Below are 17,610 nucleotides of genomic sequence, written 5' to 3'. Positions count from 1 at the left end.
AGTTTGATGTCGATATAAAATTGGTCAGTGAAATTTTTGGCTTCAGTTAGGTTTGTCTGTGAATGGATACTGTTGTGATGTTGGATGCTTGGACTGGTGATACGTTGCAGTGATTTAATGAGTACTGCTACAGTCATGTCCTTTCCCCTTCCCTCCCATGGTTATGCTCTGTACTCCAGCCTGTCTCTTCCTCCCCTCCCCATGGCTAGCTGTGCTGTGCACTAGCCCTCCCTAAGTAGAGAAAAGGGGTTTATTTATAGTTGAGCTGAAAACCTACTTTAATTCTTGGTGTGTTTTCAAACTGGAGACAGCGGTCACACAGGCTTTTTGGTGGTTGATTTGGTAAAAGTAAAATTCTATAGGCTACCCATGTTTAATGAATATTATTTTGGGCAGCATTCTGGGCAGCTGGGCAGCATTCATTCTGGGCAACATGGGCAGCATTCATTCTGGGCAACATGGGCAGCATTCATTCTGGGCAACATGGGCAGCATTCATTCTGGGCAACTGGGCAGCATTCATTCTGGGCAACATGGGCAGCTTTCATTCTGGGCAACATGGGCAGCATTCATTCTGGGCAACATGGGCAACATTCATTCTGGGCAGCATGGGCAGCATTCATTCTGGGCAACTGGGCAGCATTCATTCTGGGCAGCATGGGCAGCATTCATTCTGGGCAGCATGGGCAGCATTCATTCTGGGCAGCTGGGTAGCATTCTAATTTCGACCCACTATTGGTTTCTACCTTTGTGATTTTGGGTCATTTTCCTAATATTGAATTATTAAGAAGTGTCAGGTAAGACATACTATGAAAGATATTGGACTAGGACCTAGGTTAAATCAACCAATCAACTCATCAATGAATCAACCCATTAGCTTATCTCATTAGAGCCTTTTTCCTTTGTTTCTAGTGAAACATCTTCAGAGCAAGGTCTCACACATTTTCTCTTTATCTGTGTCTTCTCCCCAGGTTGTGAGCCCATCACCTTGCGGTACCTGGAGTGGGGGAACCCAGAGTCCATCGTCCAGGTGGTGTTTGCCTGCCTGGGCATCCTAGTCACCTCCTTTGTCACTTTCATCTTCGTCCTGTTCCGAGACACGCCCGTGGTCAAGTCCTCCAGCCGTGAGCTCTGCTACATCATCCTGGCCGGCATATTTCTGGGCTACATCTGCCCCTTTACCCTGATCGCCCGGCCCACCGTGGCCTCCTGCTACCTGCAGCGCCTCCTAGTGGGCCTCTCGGCCGCCATGTGCTACTCAGCGTTAGTCACCAAGACCAACCGCATCGCACGCATCCTGGCAGGCAGCAAGAAGAAGATCTGTACCAGGAAGCCGCGTTTTATGAGCGCCTGGGCCCAGGTGATTATATAGACTTATTCCTTAGTCTCTTTTTTTGTATTAATCTGTTTGGTTTTGATTTTGGATGCGTTCGAAATGACACCATATTCCATGAACAGTGCACTACTTTTGACCAAGGCCTTCTCAGGGCTCTAGGGCCTTCTCAGGGCTCTGGGGCATGCTCAGGGCTCTGGGGCATGATCAGGGCTCTAGGGCCTTCTCAGGGCTCTAGGGCATGCTCATGGCTCTGGGGCATGCTCAGGGCTCTAGGGCCTTCTCAGGGCTCTAGGGCATGCTCAGGGCTCTGGGGCATGCTCAGGGCTCTATGGCCTTCTCAGGGCTCTAGGGCATGCTCAGGGCTCTAGGGCATGCTCAGGGCTCTAGGGCCTTCTCAGGGCTCTAGGGCATGCTCAGGGCTCTAGGGCATGCTCAGGGCTCTAGGGCATGCTCAGGGCTCTAGGGCATGCTCAGGGCTCTAGGGCCTTCTCAGGGCTCTAGGGCCTTCTCAGGGCTCTAGGGCATGCTCAGGGCTCTGGGGCATGCTCAGGGCTCTAGGGCCTTCTCAGGGATCTAGGGCCTTCTCAAGGCTCTAGGGCATGCTCAGGGCTCTGGGGCATGCTCAGGGCTCTAGGCATGCTCAGGGCTCTAGGGCATGCTCAGGGCTCTAGAGCCTTCTCAGGGCTCTAGGGCATGCTCAGGGCTCTAGGGCATGCTCTGGGCTCTAGGGCCTTCTCAGGGTTCTAGGGCCTTCTCATGACTCTAGGGCATGCTCAGGGCTCTAGGGCTTTCTCAGGGCTCTAGGACATGCTCAGGGCTCTAGGGCATGCTCAGGGCTCTAGGGCCTTCTCAGGGCTCTAGGGCATACTCAGGGCTCTAGGACATGCTCAGGGCTCTAGGACATGCTCAGGGCTCTAGGACATGCTCGGGGCTCTAGGGCCTTCTCAGGGCTCTGGTCAAAAGTAGAGTACTACAAGGAATATAATGTTATTTCAGACGCATCTGTGATCTTGAAAAACGGCATATAAAACCTGTCTTCTTCTTATTTTGTATAATCAGCTGGTGATTGCCGGCCTCCTAGTCAGTGTCCAGCTCACCCTGGAGGTTACTCTGATCATCCTGGAGCCGCCCATGCCCGTCAAGTCCTACCCCAGCATCAGGGAGGTGTACCTCATCTGCAACACCAGTACACTGGGCATGGTGGCGCCCCTGGGCTACAACGGCCTGCTCATCCTGAGCTGCACCTACTACGCCTTCAAGACACGCAACGTCCCGGCCAACTTCAACGAGGCCAAGTACATCGCCTTCACCATGTACACCACCTGTATCATCTGGCTGGCGTTTGTCCCCATCTACTTCGGCTCCAACTATAAGATCATCACCACGTCGTTCTCTGTGAGCCTGAGCGTCACCGTGGCGTTGGGCTGTATGTTCTCGCCCAAGATGTACATCATCCTCGCCAAGCCGGAGCGTAACGTGCGCAGTGCTTTCACCACCTCGGATGCCGTGCGCATGCACGTGGGCGACGGCACTTGCCGGAGCAACAGCCTGCTCAACATGTTCAAACGGAAGAAGAACTCTGAGAAGTAGGTTGATGTAATCCTGGGTCCGTATTCACAAAGAGTATCAGAGTAGGAGTGTTGATTTAGGATCAGTTTAGCCTTTTAAATCATAATGAATAGGATAACACGGACTGGTGGGACCTGATCCTAGATCAGAATTCGTACTCTGAGACGCTTTGAGAGTACAGACCTTTCTCCTGAGGTACCACTGGGATGCTGATTTTGTCTTACAGTAATTAACTCTCAGATTCTTTGTCCCACATGGCACCCTATACCCTATGTAGGTTAGTTCTCTACTTTTGACCAGGCCCCAAAGGTATTGCACTATGTAAGGAATATGGTGCCATTTGGGACACAGAGAGAGTATATTATGCCAGATCCAGGTCAAATGTTCAATTAAAAAACACCTTAACATTAAATCTGTTGCTGAATATAATGAAAACCAGCATACCCATGAGAACTATCAGGATACACTGTACCACAGCATAATGATTTATAGTACATTGGAAATGCATTCATCTGAATAGATAAATAAAGATATACAGTCCTCAGTAAGGTATAGTTCGACCCAAAACGTCACCATCAACATAGAATTGATCTGATTTTAACGTTCGTTTAAAAAAATATGTATTTTTACATGAACCAGAAATGCTGTTGTTGTCTTCACTTTTCTGAGTTCCTGTGAAAGAGCTAACAGCCATCTTTATTCTGTTTATAGTTCTAATGGAAAGTCTGTGTCATGGTCTGAACCAGGTGCAAGACATCATCCTCCAAAAGGGGAGCACAATTGGCACAGACTGTCTGTGCACGTGAAGAGACAGGAAGCAGGATGCTCCAATCAGATGGCTGTCATCAGACCCTTAACTAACACCTACCATAACACAGGCAGCAGCATGGCCATGGAGTTCTCTGACCTCAGCACCAAAACTCTGTACAACGTAGCCGAGGAGGACGAGTGCGACCTAGTCAGATACAACCCTCCCCTTAGTCCCCACATGATGGCCCACGGGCAGATAATGCCCTCCATCGGTGGGCCGATGAAAGAGGTGGATGAGGTGGTTGAATATTATCCCCCTGTTGAGCACATGCCCCTGCCACAGAGCAGAGTGATCCCCCAACAGAGGGTCATCACGGACCACCTACTGTTACAGTACAACAGTGATTTCATCATCCCTGAGCTCAATGATATGGACATGGTCAGTCTGCCCGGCCCTGGCCCTATGGCTGGTGGGGGCGGTGGTGGTTTTGGGGGCCGGTCTGGGAGCAGTCATGGCAGGCCTGTGTACCACCAGGCTCATCTCATCCAGCAGCATGCAATCCTGCCCCTGCAACTAGAACTTGGCCCCTTTGATGACGAGGAACCCACCTCCACCCTAGAGATAGAAGAAGAGGAGGAGATTGAGGAGGAGGAGGAGATTGAGGAGGAGGAGGTAGAGGTGGAGGAGGAACAGTTTGGCCTCCTCCATGGATACATGTATGACAACGGCCTGATTCACGAAGAAGAAGAGGACGACGTTGTTCAGATCAAATCAGCCATGGAGGATTCTATGGCCCTGATGCCCCCGTCTCCGTTCCGTGATACAGCGAGCATGGGGAGCCCTTTCCACAACACCTCACCCGTGTCCGAGTCCATATTGTGCACCCCTCCGAACTACGCCTCTGTCATTTTGAAGGACTATAAAGAAAGCTCCTCAACTCTGTGAACGAGTACTGTAGATATAGTAGAATAATATAGAGACATTTTGTAGCTGATGACTTGTAGCATATTGTTTGTGTTCCATTTAATGACCAGTAAGAAATGGCAACAATGTCTTGAATAAGTTATTGAGTGGCTGACTGGACAATATTGGTTGACTCATGAAATCTATGAGTGAAAGTGTTTGTGTTTACATGGACGAAAGTGAGCAAAAACACTGAAGGCACACTTTTAAAAAGGTAGTTTTGTTGTGTAGTAAATATCATGGAGAAAAGACTGAAAGATTTAACCATCGCAAAATGCATTTCCATGTTTACGCAAGAGATGAAAAGCATCGAACTTGCTCTAGGCTTTGTGCTTATTAGGAAAACAAAAATATAAGATAGTCCTACCTATTGAAGTCATTTAAGTAGAAGTTATTCAGGGTACAATACAGTGTACATTTCAGCATCATCAGGTATTACAATAATGATTGTGTTTTGTTGCTTGTTTTCATAAAGGCAAACTTCCACCGCTTGAAATTAGATGGTTTATCAATTATAATGCTACCAGACTATCCCACCTGTAGTTCACACAAATATGTGTATAAATTATATAGGCGCTGTGTAGGCCTGTGTTTACCAATAGAACAATAACCTGTAAATGTAAAATATTCTAGATGAATGTGTTTTGTTGTTTTGCTCATATCAAGTGTGTATTTATTTTGAAAAAAGAACAAAGATTATTACCGCCTCTGTCCTCATCAGATAACGTCAGAATGAACTTATGATACTGATTCAATAACTACTGTAAGAATGTAGCAAACAAAACCAGAATGATTTTTAAGTGCCATGTATCCTGTATGCTTCCATTTACACAAAATATATATATTTTTTATGTCTCTCATTTCAATTGCAAGTTTGTATATTTTATAAACAGCCCTCTAAACCCATACTTGCAACAGTTTCTATTTAAGCAATAAGGCCCGAGGGGGTGTGGTATATGGCCAATATACCACGGCTAAGGGCTGTTCTAGTACACACGACGCAACTCGGAGTGCCTGGACACAGCCCTTAACTGTGGTATATTGGCCATATACCACAAACCCCTGAGGATCCTTATTGCTATTATCAACTGGTTACCAACCTAATTAGAAGAGTAAAAATAAATGTTTTGTCATACTTGTGGTATAGGTCTGATATATCACAGCTTTCAGCCAATCAGCATTCAGGGCTCAAACCATCCAGTTTAGAATATAATATGATTGCCAAAAATGTAATATAATGTCAATTGAATGTCATTTGAACGTCATTGGTTTTGTGAATGAACTGTATGTAGTATCCATCCTATTTTGGTAACGATACAGATTAGTTTACTAAAGGCATTACTATGTAAAGTTTATTTAACAATTTATAAATGTGTTGTTTATTGTGACTGTTGGGTTTGTACAACATTATTCTTACTTTTCACAATTGTTAAGATCTCACTATATACAATGTAATAAACAATGGGTATTATCATCAGTAATATGAATAGGCTGTTTGATAGAAATGGCTTCATAGAGTTGAATAGGTTTTCTGTTTAAAACATGTAATTAATATAGCAGTGCAGAACAAAGTCATTGTCCTTTAGATTCTGAAAGATATATGTTTTGTTAGAATAAAAAAAAGGGGAAAAAAGCATGTGTACGGAGTCATTCATTCATGACGCCTGTCTGTATTGGTCACGTGCAGTAAAAAGAAAGTAGAGCCATTCTCTGGTTTATATCACGACAAGCCTGATGTTGCAGTTCATATTTGAACATGGCAGGGGGTTTAGTATATGCACAGAGTATACATTTAAAGTGGTAATTGGAGAGCGAGGAGTTGGAAAAACCAGCTTCGTCTCGCGTTACGTCCACATGCGTTTCAAGGAACGGAGTTGACTTCGCATTGAAAACGACTGAATGGGACGATGAGACCGTGGTGAGACTTTAGCTTTGGGATGTAAAGAAAGCAGGTTTATAGGACACACAGCTGAAATATTATCAACGGATGTTTCCAATTTTTTTCTCACTCATAAAACAGTTATGCCTAGAAAGAGCAATAAGATTATCGAACCAACTCAATAAAGTATATTAGAGTGAATATTCAAGAACACATATATTTCACTGTGGAGTTGGTTGACAATATGATAATCTTCACAGTTCTGTGTTTCTCTGCTTGGGATAAATGAAATGAAATGTTATTGGTCACATACACATATTTAGCAGATGTTATTGCGGGTTTAGCAAAATGCTTGTGTTCCTAGCTCCAACAGTGCCGTAGTGTCTAACAATTCACACAAGTCTAAAAGTAAAATAATGGAATTAAGAAATATATAAATATTAGGACGAGCAATGTCGGAGTGGCATTGACTAAAATACAGTGAAATACAGTATATACACATGAGATGAGTAAAGCAGTATGTAAACATTATTAAAGTGACTAGTGTTCCATTATTAAAGTGACCAGTGATTCCATGTCTATATACATGAGGCAGCAGCCTCTAAGGTGCAGGTTTAAGTAACCGCAGTGCTCTCCAGAGGGTGGTGCGATCTACACAACGCATCACCGGAGGCAAACTACCTGCCCTCCAGGACACCTACAGCACCCGATGTCACAGAAAGTCCGAAAGGTCATTAAGGACAACAACCCCCCGAGCCACGGCCTGTTCACCCCGCTACCATCCAGAAGGCAACGTCAGTACAGGTGCATCAATGCTTGGACCGAGAGACTGTAAAATAGCTTTTTCTCCTTACCATCAGACTGTTAAACAGCCGTCACTAACACAGAGCCTCTCTGCAGCAGTTTGTGCTGCTGCCTACATACAGACATGAAATCATTGGCCACTTTAATAAATGGATCACTAGTCACTTTAATAATGTTTACATATCTTGCATTACTCATCTCATATGTATATGCTGTATTTTATACCATCTATTGCATCTTGCCTATGCAGCTCGGTCAATGCTCATCCATATATTTATATGAACAGGCCGGTAACCCACTGTTCCTAGGCCGTCATTGTAAATAAGAATTTGTTCTTAACTGACTTGCCTAGTTACACATCTAAGTATATATATATAAAAAATCTTACTATTCTTATTCCTTTACTTAGATGTGTGTGTATAAGGTAGTTGTTGTGGAATTGTTATATTACTTATTATATATTGCTGCACTGTCGGAACTAGAAGAACAAGCATTTCACTACACTCGCATTAACATATGATAATCATGTGTATGTGACCAATACAATTTGATTTGATTTGATTTGATTTGTCTGTGTGGGTGGGTCATTTCAGATTGTCAGTGAGCCGAGGAACTTGAAGCTTTTCACGTTCTCTGCTACGGTCCCATCGATGTGGATAGGTGCGTGTTCCCTCTGCTGTCTCCTGACATTGGATCACACTCTGGTGTTGTTGCGTTCTCCTGGTCAGGTTTACTAGGTTATCTCCCCATGGATTGTAGACAAACATTAAGCTTTCCAAGTTGTACAGACAGATTAATATGTATGTAGGGAACAGCTTTCCAAGTTGTACAGCCAGATTAATATGTATGTAGGGAACAGCTTTCCAAGTTGTACAGACAGATTAATATGTATGTAGGGAACAGCTTTCCAAGTTGTACAGCCAGATTAATATGTATGTAGGGAACAGCTTTCCAAGTTGTACAGACAGATTAATATGTATGTAGGGAACAGCTTTCCAAGTTGTACAGACAGATTAATATGTATGTAGGGAACAGCTTTCCAAGTTGTACAGACAGATTAATATGTATGTAGGGAACAGCTTTCCAAGTTGTACAGCCAGATTAATATGTATGTAGGGAACAGCTTTCCAAGTTGTACAGCCAGATTAATATGTATGTAGGGAACAGCTTTCCAAGTTGTACAGCCAGATTAATATGTATGTAGGGAACAGCTTTCCAATCAAAGTTAAGAAGGATTTAAGAAAGCAAAGCAGATAACAACCTGTATCGTAGTGTCCCAAAAGACACCCTATTCTCTTGATAGTGCACTGCTTTTCACCAGGTCTATAGGGACACACTGTGTTTTTCTCTACTCCTGAAGGTTAGGAGTGGATTAGGAACATGTCCAGAGTGCACTACAAGGAGGCCATGGGGGCGTTCATAGTCTTTGACGTGACGAAGATGGAGACATTAGAGACTGCCACACAGTGGAAGCATGACCTAGATAGCAAAGTGAGACCCCTATCCACAGTGGAAGCCCCTATCCTTGCTGTCCAAGTGTGACCAGAAAGAGGAGAACAAGGAGCTGTCTGCCCTGTCTAACAACTACTGTGAAGAAGAAGGCTTTCTGGGGTGGTTTGACACGTCAGCAAAGGTGAGGGAGATATCAGTTATGGAAGGAAGTCACCTGATGTTAATTGTTTAACTTTATCATGGTAACAATGTACTCATAAAGGTTTACGGTGTGTTACACATTCACTTTAACGTTCATACTATAGTAGCAGTGCTTTACTGCGGTTTAAAGAAGCTGTGCAAGGCAAACATGTATTGCATTGGCTGTCAGCGCAACAACCATTTGGCCTCACTCTGTTAGTAAAAGCTCAATTCACTCTCATTAAAGGTTTGGGGACTAATGGATGTTTTAATTTAATGAAAAACTGATACAGATCTGATACTGACTCTGACTAAAAGGGGTTACGTTTCAACATTCTTAAATATATACTATACCGTTCAAAAGTTTGGGGTCACTTAGAAATGTCCTTGTTTTTGAAAGAAAAGCCTATTTTTTGTCCATTATAATAAAATCAAATTGATCAGAAATACAGTGTAGACATTGTTAATGTTGTAAATGACTATTGTAGCTGGAAACGGCTGATTTTTAATGGGATATCTACATAGGCGTGCAGACTCCAGGATGCTGGCCTTCTAGGCAGAGTTGCAAAGAAAAAGACATATCTCAGACTGCCCAATAAAAATAAAAGATTAAGATGGGCAAAAGAACACAGACACTGGACAGAGGAACTCTGCCTAGAATGCCAACATCCCGGAGTCGCCTCGTCACTATTTACGTTGAGACTGGTGTTTTGAGGATACTCTAATGTACTTGTCCTTTCACTCCTCTTTCTATTCTGGTTAGAGACAGTTTGTGCTGTTCTGTAAAGGGAGTAGGATACAGTCTTGTACGAGATCTTCAGTTTCTTGGCAATTTCTCACATGGAATAGCCTTCATTTCTCGGAACAAGAATAGACTGACGAGTTTCAGAAGAAAGGTCTTTGTTTCTGGCCATTTTGAGTCTGTAATCGAACCCACAAATGCTGATGCTCCAGATACTCAACTAGTCTAAAGAAGGCCAGTTTTATTGCTTCTTTAATCAGAACAACAGTTTTCAGCTGTGCTAACATAATTTCAAACTGGTTTTCTAATGATCAATTCGCCTTTTAAAATGATACACTTGGATTAGCTAACACAACGTGCCATTGGAACACAGGAGTGATGGTTGCTGATAATGGGCCTCTGTACGTCTATGTAGATATTCCATAAAAAATCTGCCGTTTCCAGCTACAATAGTCATTTACAACATTAACAATGTCTACACTGTATTTCTGATAAATGTTATGTTATTTTAATGGACAAAAAATTGTGACCCCAAACTTTTGAACGGTAGTGTATATTTTTTCCTTGTACCATGTTCCCTTATGTCTGACTTCCAGGCCAATGTCAATGTTGACAAGGCAGGAGCTTTCCTAGTACAGCACATGCTGCAGATAGACAGAGGGCTGTCCAGCAGAGACAATCAAAATGACAGCATCAACATGGGCCAGTCAGAAACAACATTTAAATGCTGCTAGCACCGCCCTGGAGACAATGGACTCAGAGGGCAAGAGGGCTATATGGGGACTTGAACAGAGAGGGACAGCTGGGTAAAACTCATACCTGTACATAAATATTTAATTTCAACAAATTTTCCCCACTGGATTAGGTGTCAGGAATGTCAGTTTATATCGTTCTCATTTCAGACCCTTTCAGCACATTCCATCAACAGTACATGGTCATGGGGCAGTAGGCTGTCTGTGTGGGGTTTGTAATAAACACCTCTGTGGAGATGATTAAGCTCATATCCATGGTAAATCCACTGATCCAATCAACAGGGTAATAAACAGACCAGCAGGACATACAGCCTGCTACACAGTCTACTGGCTATAGCACCCCACTGTGACATACAGCCTGCTACACAGTCTACTGGCTACAGCACCCCACTGTGACATACAGTCTGCTACACAGTCTACTGGCTACAGCACCCCACTGTGACATACAGCCTGCTACACAGTCTACTGGCTACAGCACCCCACTGTGATATACAGCCTGCTATACAGTCTCCTGTGAGCAGCACCACACTGTGACATACAGCCTGCTACACAGTCTACTGGCTACAGCACCCCACTGTGACATACAGCCTGCTATACAGTCTCCTGGCTACAGAACCGCACTGTGACATACAGCCTGCTATAGAGTTTGCTGGCTACAGCATCCCACTGTGACATACATTCTAGTACACTCTTAGAAAAAATGGTTACAAAAGGGTTCTTCGGCTGTCCCCATAGGAGAACCCTTTTTTGGTTCCGGGGAGAACACATTTTGGTTCCACATAGAACCCCTTTGGGTTCCATGTAAAACCCTCCGTGGTAACTGTTCCACATGGAACTCAGAAGGGTTCTACCATGAACCAAAAAGGTTCTTCTACCTTTAACCAAAAAGGGTTCATCAAGGAATTATCCTATGGGGACAGCTGAAGAACCGTTTTAGGTTCTAGATAGTTCCTTTTTTTCTAAGTGTGTACAGTCTCCTGGCTACAGCACACCACCATGAAAGGGCTTACTGAGACAATAGAAATATAATGAATAGAATAGTTATTATATTTCTATGGCTGTGATACTCACTTTACACTAGAGGTGTCAAACTCATTCCATGGAGGGCCTAGTGTCTCCTGTTTTTTTAAAATGGGTCCACTGTGGGACGGTCGAGCTAAAGTAGGCTAATGCGATTAGCATGAGGTTGTAAGTAACAAGAACATTTCCCAGGTCATAGACATATCTGATATTGTCAGAAAGCTTAAATTATTGTTAATCTAACTGCACTGTCCAATTTACAGTAGCTATTACAGTGAAAAAAAAAAAAACCTTGGCATTCTCTCAACCAGCCTAACCTGGAATGCTTTTCCAACAGTCGAAAAGGAGTTCCCACATATGCTGAGCACTTGTTGACTGCTTTTCCTTCATTCTTTGGTCCGACTAATCCCAAACCATCTCAATTTGGTTGAGGTTGGGGGATTGTGGAGACAAGGTCATCTGATGCAGCACTCCACCACTCTCCTTCTTGGTAAAATATCCCTTACAAAGCCTGGAGGTATGTTGAGTCATTGTCCTGTTGAAAAACAAATTATAGTCCCACTAAGCGCAATCCAGATTGGGATGACGTATCGCTGCAGAATGCTTTAGTAGCCATGCTGGTTAAGTGTGCCTTGAATTCTAAATAAATCAGACAGTGTCACCAGCAAAGCATCCCCACACCATAAAACCTCCTCCTGCATGCTTTACGGTGGGAAATACACATGCGGAGATCATCCATTCACCCATACCGCGTCTCACAAAGACATGGCGGTTGGAACCAAAAATCTCAAATTTGGACTCCAGACCAAAGGACAAATTTCCACCGGTCTAATGTCCATTGCTCGTGTTTCTTGGCCCAAGATAGTCTCTTCTTATAATTGGTGTCCTTTAGTAGTGGTTTCTTTGCAGGAATTCAACCATGAAGGCCTGATTCACATAGCCTACTCTGAAAATTTGATGTTGAGATGTGTCTGTTACTTGAACTCTGTGAAGCATTTATTTGGGATGCAATTTCTGAGGCTGGTAAGTCGAATGAACTTATCCTCTGCAGCAGAGGTATCTCTGGGCCTTCCATCCCTGTGGCGGTCCTCATGAGAGCCAGTTTCATCATAGCGCTTTATGGTTTTTGCGACTGCGCTTGACGAAGCTTTCAAAGTTCTTGAAATGTTCTGTATTGACTGACCATGTCTTAAAGTAATGATGGACTGTCATTTATCTTTGCTTATTTGAGCTGTTCTTGTCTTAATATGGACTTGGTCTTTTACCAAATAGGGCTATCTTCTGTATACCCCCCCCCCCCCCCCCCCCCCCCCCCGTCACAACACAACTGATTGGCTCAAATGCATTAAGAAGGACAGCAATTCACAAATTAACTTTTATTCATTGAAATGCATTCCAGGTGACTACCTCATGAAGCTGGTTGAGAGAATGTTAAGAGTGTGCAAAGCTGTCATCAAGGCAAAGGGTGGCTATTTGAAGAATCTCAAATATAAAATATCTTTTTTGGTTACTACATGATTCCATATGCGGTATTTCTTAGTTTTGATGTCTTCGCTATTATCCTACAATGTAGAAAATAATACAAATAAAGAAAAAGCCTTGAATGAGTAGGTGTTCTAAAACTTTTGACCGGTAGTGTATTTCTTACAAATAATGGAGTTAAACAAGTTTATGTTTTGGGTTGTATTGGAATAACACATTTGAACTAAGCCCATGAGGAATGTACAAGTTATATTCTTCAAGAATCAACGGGTATCTCACTATTTTAAAAGTAATAATGCTGCTTCTCGCTGTTTATTATCTACGTATAGTCACTTCACCCCTACCTTCAGGGCTCCTGAGTGGCGCAGTGGTCGAAGGCACTGCATCTCAGTGCAAGAGGCATCACTACAGTCCTTAGTTCAAATCCAGGCTGTATCACATCCGGCTGTGATTGGGGGTCCCATAGGGTGGCGCACAATTGGCCCAGCGTCGTCCGGGTTTGGCCGGGGTAGGCCGTCATTCAAAATAAGAACTTGTTCTTAACTGACTTGCCTAGTTAAATAAAGGTTACATTGAAATAAAAACATGTACAAATGACCTCAACTAACCAGTACCCCTGCACACTGACTCGGTACCGGTACCTCCTGTATATACCCTCGTTATTGTGTTTATTTGGGAAATATGTTCTTAACTCTTCTTGAACTGTACTGTTGGTTCAGGGCTTGTAAGTAAGTATTTCACAGTAAGGTCTACACTTGTTGTATTCGGCGCATGGGCCAAGAAACATGAGCAATGGACATTAGACCGGTGGAAATATATTAGACCAAGGAGAGTGATGGAGTGCTGCATCAGATGACCTGGCCTCCACAATCACTTGACCTCAACCCAATTGAGATGGTTTGGGATGAGTTGGACCGCAGAGTGAAGGAAAAGCAGCCAACAAGTGCTCAGCATATGTGGGAACTATTTCAAGACGGTTGAAAAAGCATTCCAGGTGAAGCTGGTTGAGAGAATGCCAAGAGTGTGCAAAGCTGTCATTAAGGCAAAGGGTGGCTACTTTGAAGAATTTCAAATATAAACTATATTTTGATTTGTTTAACACTTTTTGGTTTACTAAATGATTCCATATGTCACAATCGCCCAGAGTGGTGAGTGCAGAGTCAATTGCAGAGGGCAGAGGAACTGGGCAAACCGTCTTCATTTGGATTCCCAAACGAACGCCCTAAACAATAGGCAATAAATAGACAGAAAAATAGTCAGACCCAACACAGGGCACAAACAGACAGGAACACAAACACGCACACCCTGACTAACAGAAAACAATCCCGCACAAAAATAGGCGGGCCTAACAGGCTTAAATAGACATGAATCAATCAACAAAATGTGCAACCAATAAGACCAAATGAACAGAAAAGGAAAAAGGGATCGGTGGCGGCTAGTAGACCGGCGACGACCGCCGAGCGCCGCCGAAACAGGCAGGGGAGCCACCATCGGTGGGAGTAGTGACAGTACCCCTCAGTACCCCTCAGTCCCTCAGTAGTGAAGGGTCCAAAATGTCCCCCACCGGTACCCAGCACCTCTCCTCTGGACCGTACCCCTCCCAGTCCACGAGGTACTGCAGGCCCCTCACCTGGCGTCTAGAGTCCAGAATAGCACGTACAGTGTACACCGGGGACCCCTCGATGTCCAGAGGGGGTGGAGGGACCTCCGGCACCTCACCTTCTTGCAGGGGACCAGCTACCACAGGCCTGAGGAGAGACACATGAAACGAGGGGTTAATGCGATAGTAAGGAGGAAGCTGTAACCTATAACACACCTTGTTTATCCTCCTCAGGACTTTAAATGACCCCACACACTGCGGCCCCAGCTTCCGGCAGGGCAGGCGGAGGGGCAGGTTTCGGCTCGAGAGCCAGACCCAGTCCCCCGGTGCGAACACGGGGGCCTCACTGCAGTGCTGGTCAGCGCTCCTCTTCTGCCGTACACTAGTTTGTTTTAATGATTCCTGGACGGCTCTCCAGGTGTCCTTCGATCGCTGCACCCATTCCTCCACCGCAGGAGATTCGGTCTGGCTCTGATGCCATGGAGCCAGGACCGGCTGGTAGCCCAACACACACTGGAATGGTGACATGTTAGTAGAGGAGTGGCGGAGGGAATTCTGAGCCACCTCCGCCTCCGCCTCCGCCCATGGGACGTACCTCGCCCATTCACCAGGCTGGTCCCGGCAATATGACTGCAGAAACCTACCCACATCCTGGTTCACTGTCTCCACCTGCCCATTACTCTCGGGGTGAAAACCAGGCTGATCGAGACCCCCAGCCGTTCCATGAACGCCCTTCAAACTCTGGATGTGAACTGGGGACCACGATCAGAAACGATGTCCCCAGGCACCCCGTAGTGCCGGGAGACGTGTGTAAACAGGGCGTCCGCAGTCTGTAGGGCCGTAGGGAGACCGGGCAAAGGGAGGAGACAGCAGGACTTAGAAAACCGATCCACAACGACCAGGATCGTGGTGTTTCCCTGAGACGGGGGAAGGTCGGTGAGAAAATTCACCGACAAATGTGACCATGGCCGTTGTGGAACGGGGAGGGGCTGTAACTTCCCTCTAGACAGGTGTCGAGGAGCCTTGCTTTGAGCGCACACCGAGCAGGAGGAGACATAAAACCTCACGTCCTTGACCAAAGTGGGCCACCAGTACCTCTCCCTAAGACTCCGCACTGTCCACTCGATACCAGGATGAACCGAAGAGGGTAGTGTATGGGCCCATCGAATCAACCGATCAGTGGCACGAGAAGAAAGCTCAGGGGCGGAGCTTTGGTGGACGCATCCATCTCCACTATGAACGCCAAAGAGGGGTCCGGATGAGCCAGCACGGGAGCGTTGGCGAACAGCTCCTTCAGGCGACTGAAGGCTCTGCCCGCCTCTGCTGACCAGCGCAAGCGCGCCGGCCCCCCTTCAGCAGTGAGCTAATGGGAGCAGCCACCTGACCAAAACCCCGGATAAACCCTAAAAACAGCTGCACGTCATTTACCGTGGTCGGAGTCGACCAATTACGCACGGCTGTAATGCGGTCACACTCCATCACCACCCCAGAGGTGGAAATGCGATAACCCAGGAAGGAAACGGCATGTTTGGAGAACACACATTTCTCAGCCTTGATGTACAGGTCATGCTCCAGCAGTCACCCATGTACCCTACACACCAGAGACACGTGCACGGCGCGTGTGGCAGAATAGATCAGTATATCATCGATATACACTACCACACCCTGCCCGTGCAGGTCTCTGAGAATCTCGTCTACAAAGGCCTGGAAAAACTGATGGAGCATTCATCAACCCGTACGGCATGACGTGGTACTCATAGTGCCCTGAGGTGGTACTGAACGCCGTCTTCCACTCGTCTCCCTCCTGGATATGCACCAGGCTGTAAGCGCTCCTGAGATCCAATTTGGTGAAGAAGCGCGCCCCGTGCATTGACTCAATAGCACTGGCTATGAGAGGTAGCGGCTAACTGTACCTAACAGTGATCTGGTTGATACCTCGATAGTCAATACACAGGCGCAGAACTCCATACTTCTTCTTCACACAATAGAAACTTGAGGAGGCAGGTGAAGTGGAGGGCAGAATGTATCCCTGCCCCAGGGATTTGGAGACATATGTTTCCATAGCCGCCGTCTCCTCCTGTGACCGAGGATACACATGACTCCTGGGAAGTGCTGCATCTACCAGGAGAATTATCGCACAATCCCCCCGTCGATGGGGTGGTAATTGAGTCGCCCTCTTCTTACAAAAGGCGAGAGCCAAATCGGCATATTCAGAGGGGATGCGCACGGTGGAGACCTGGTCTGAACTTTCCATCGTAGTCGCACCAACGGAAACCCCTAAACACCTCCCCGAGCACTTTCATGACCACCCACAGGAAACGCAGGAGAATCAATAAGCAACAGACTGATTCTCTCCTTGTGACCCTCCTGCGTCACCATTCCCAGTGGAGCGGTGGCCTCCCTAATTAGCCCTGACCCTAATGGTCGACTATCTAGGGCGTGAACTGGGAAGGGCAAATCCACTGGAACAATAGGGATCCTAAACTATGGGCAAATTATCTGTCAATAAAGTTCCCAGCTGCGCCTGAATCTACGAGCGCCTTATGCTGGGAATGCAGGAAAACTAATTAATATACAAAAACATGTGTGCAACAGAGGGCTCTGGGTGAGCCTGGTGCCGACTCACCTGGGGTGACACGAGAGTGCCCTGCCTGCTGCCTCGACTCCCAAAGGAACCTCCCCAGCACCGACCGGCAGTGTGCCCTAGGCGGCCACAGATGGTGCATGGACCGGCTCCTCCTCCGGTCTCCCTAAGTGCAGCACCTTCCAGCTCCATGGGCGTAGGAGCGGTGGTGCTGGGGATGGAATCGACAGACCCCAATCTGGACGTCCTCTGGTAGCTAGCAGGTTATCCAACCAGATGGACAGGTCCACCAGCTGGTCAGGTAAGAGTGGTGTCCCTGCAGGCCAACTCCCGGACTTCCTCGCGCAAACTACAACGGTAGCGATCGATCAGCGGCCTGTCGTTCCATCCCGCGGCCAGGGTCCGAAAGTCCAAAGCGAACTCCTGTGCGCTCCTCGTCCCCTGCCTAAGGTGGACGAGACGTGAAATCCTTGAATTGGTCCAACACCGCTTCTCCT

General features: G+C 45.9%; 1 protein-coding gene and 1 pseudogene across 5 annotated transcripts in view; both read left to right on the top strand.

The window, feature by feature from the left end:
• Positions 1-6,023, top strand: part of LOC110504240 (metabotropic glutamate receptor 1-like) — a 38,454-nt gene extending 32,431 nt beyond the window's left edge. For 4 of the 5 annotated variants that reach the window (XM_036962889.1, XM_036962891.1, XM_036962890.1 and 1 more), the window contains 3 exons: positions 971-1,359; positions 2,395-2,921; positions 3,616-6,023. In XM_036962889.1, the coding sequence (XP_036818784.1) occupies positions 971-1,359; positions 2,395-2,921; positions 3,616-4,600 (1,901 nt within the window). In that variant the 3' untranslated portion in view covers positions 4,601-6,023. The remainder of the gene's footprint in view (positions 1-970; positions 1,360-2,394; positions 2,922-3,615) is intronic. The other variant, XM_036962892.1, reaches the window with a different exon arrangement.
• A 2,658-nt stretch (positions 6,024-8,681) lies between these two features.
• LOC110504239 lies at positions 8,682-10,409 on the top strand (annotated as a pseudogene).
• Positions 10,410-17,610: the final 7,201 nt, after the last annotated feature.

Source organism: Oncorhynchus mykiss, chromosome 25 (assembly GCF_013265735.2).
Source record: "Oncorhynchus mykiss isolate Arlee chromosome 25, USDA_OmykA_1.1, whole genome shotgun sequence".
Classification (NCBI taxonomy): Eukaryota; Metazoa; Chordata; class Actinopteri; order Salmoniformes; family Salmonidae; genus Oncorhynchus; species Oncorhynchus mykiss.
The sequence above is the reverse complement of the archived record's forward strand: the minus strand, read 5'-3'. Positions and strand labels throughout refer to the sequence as shown.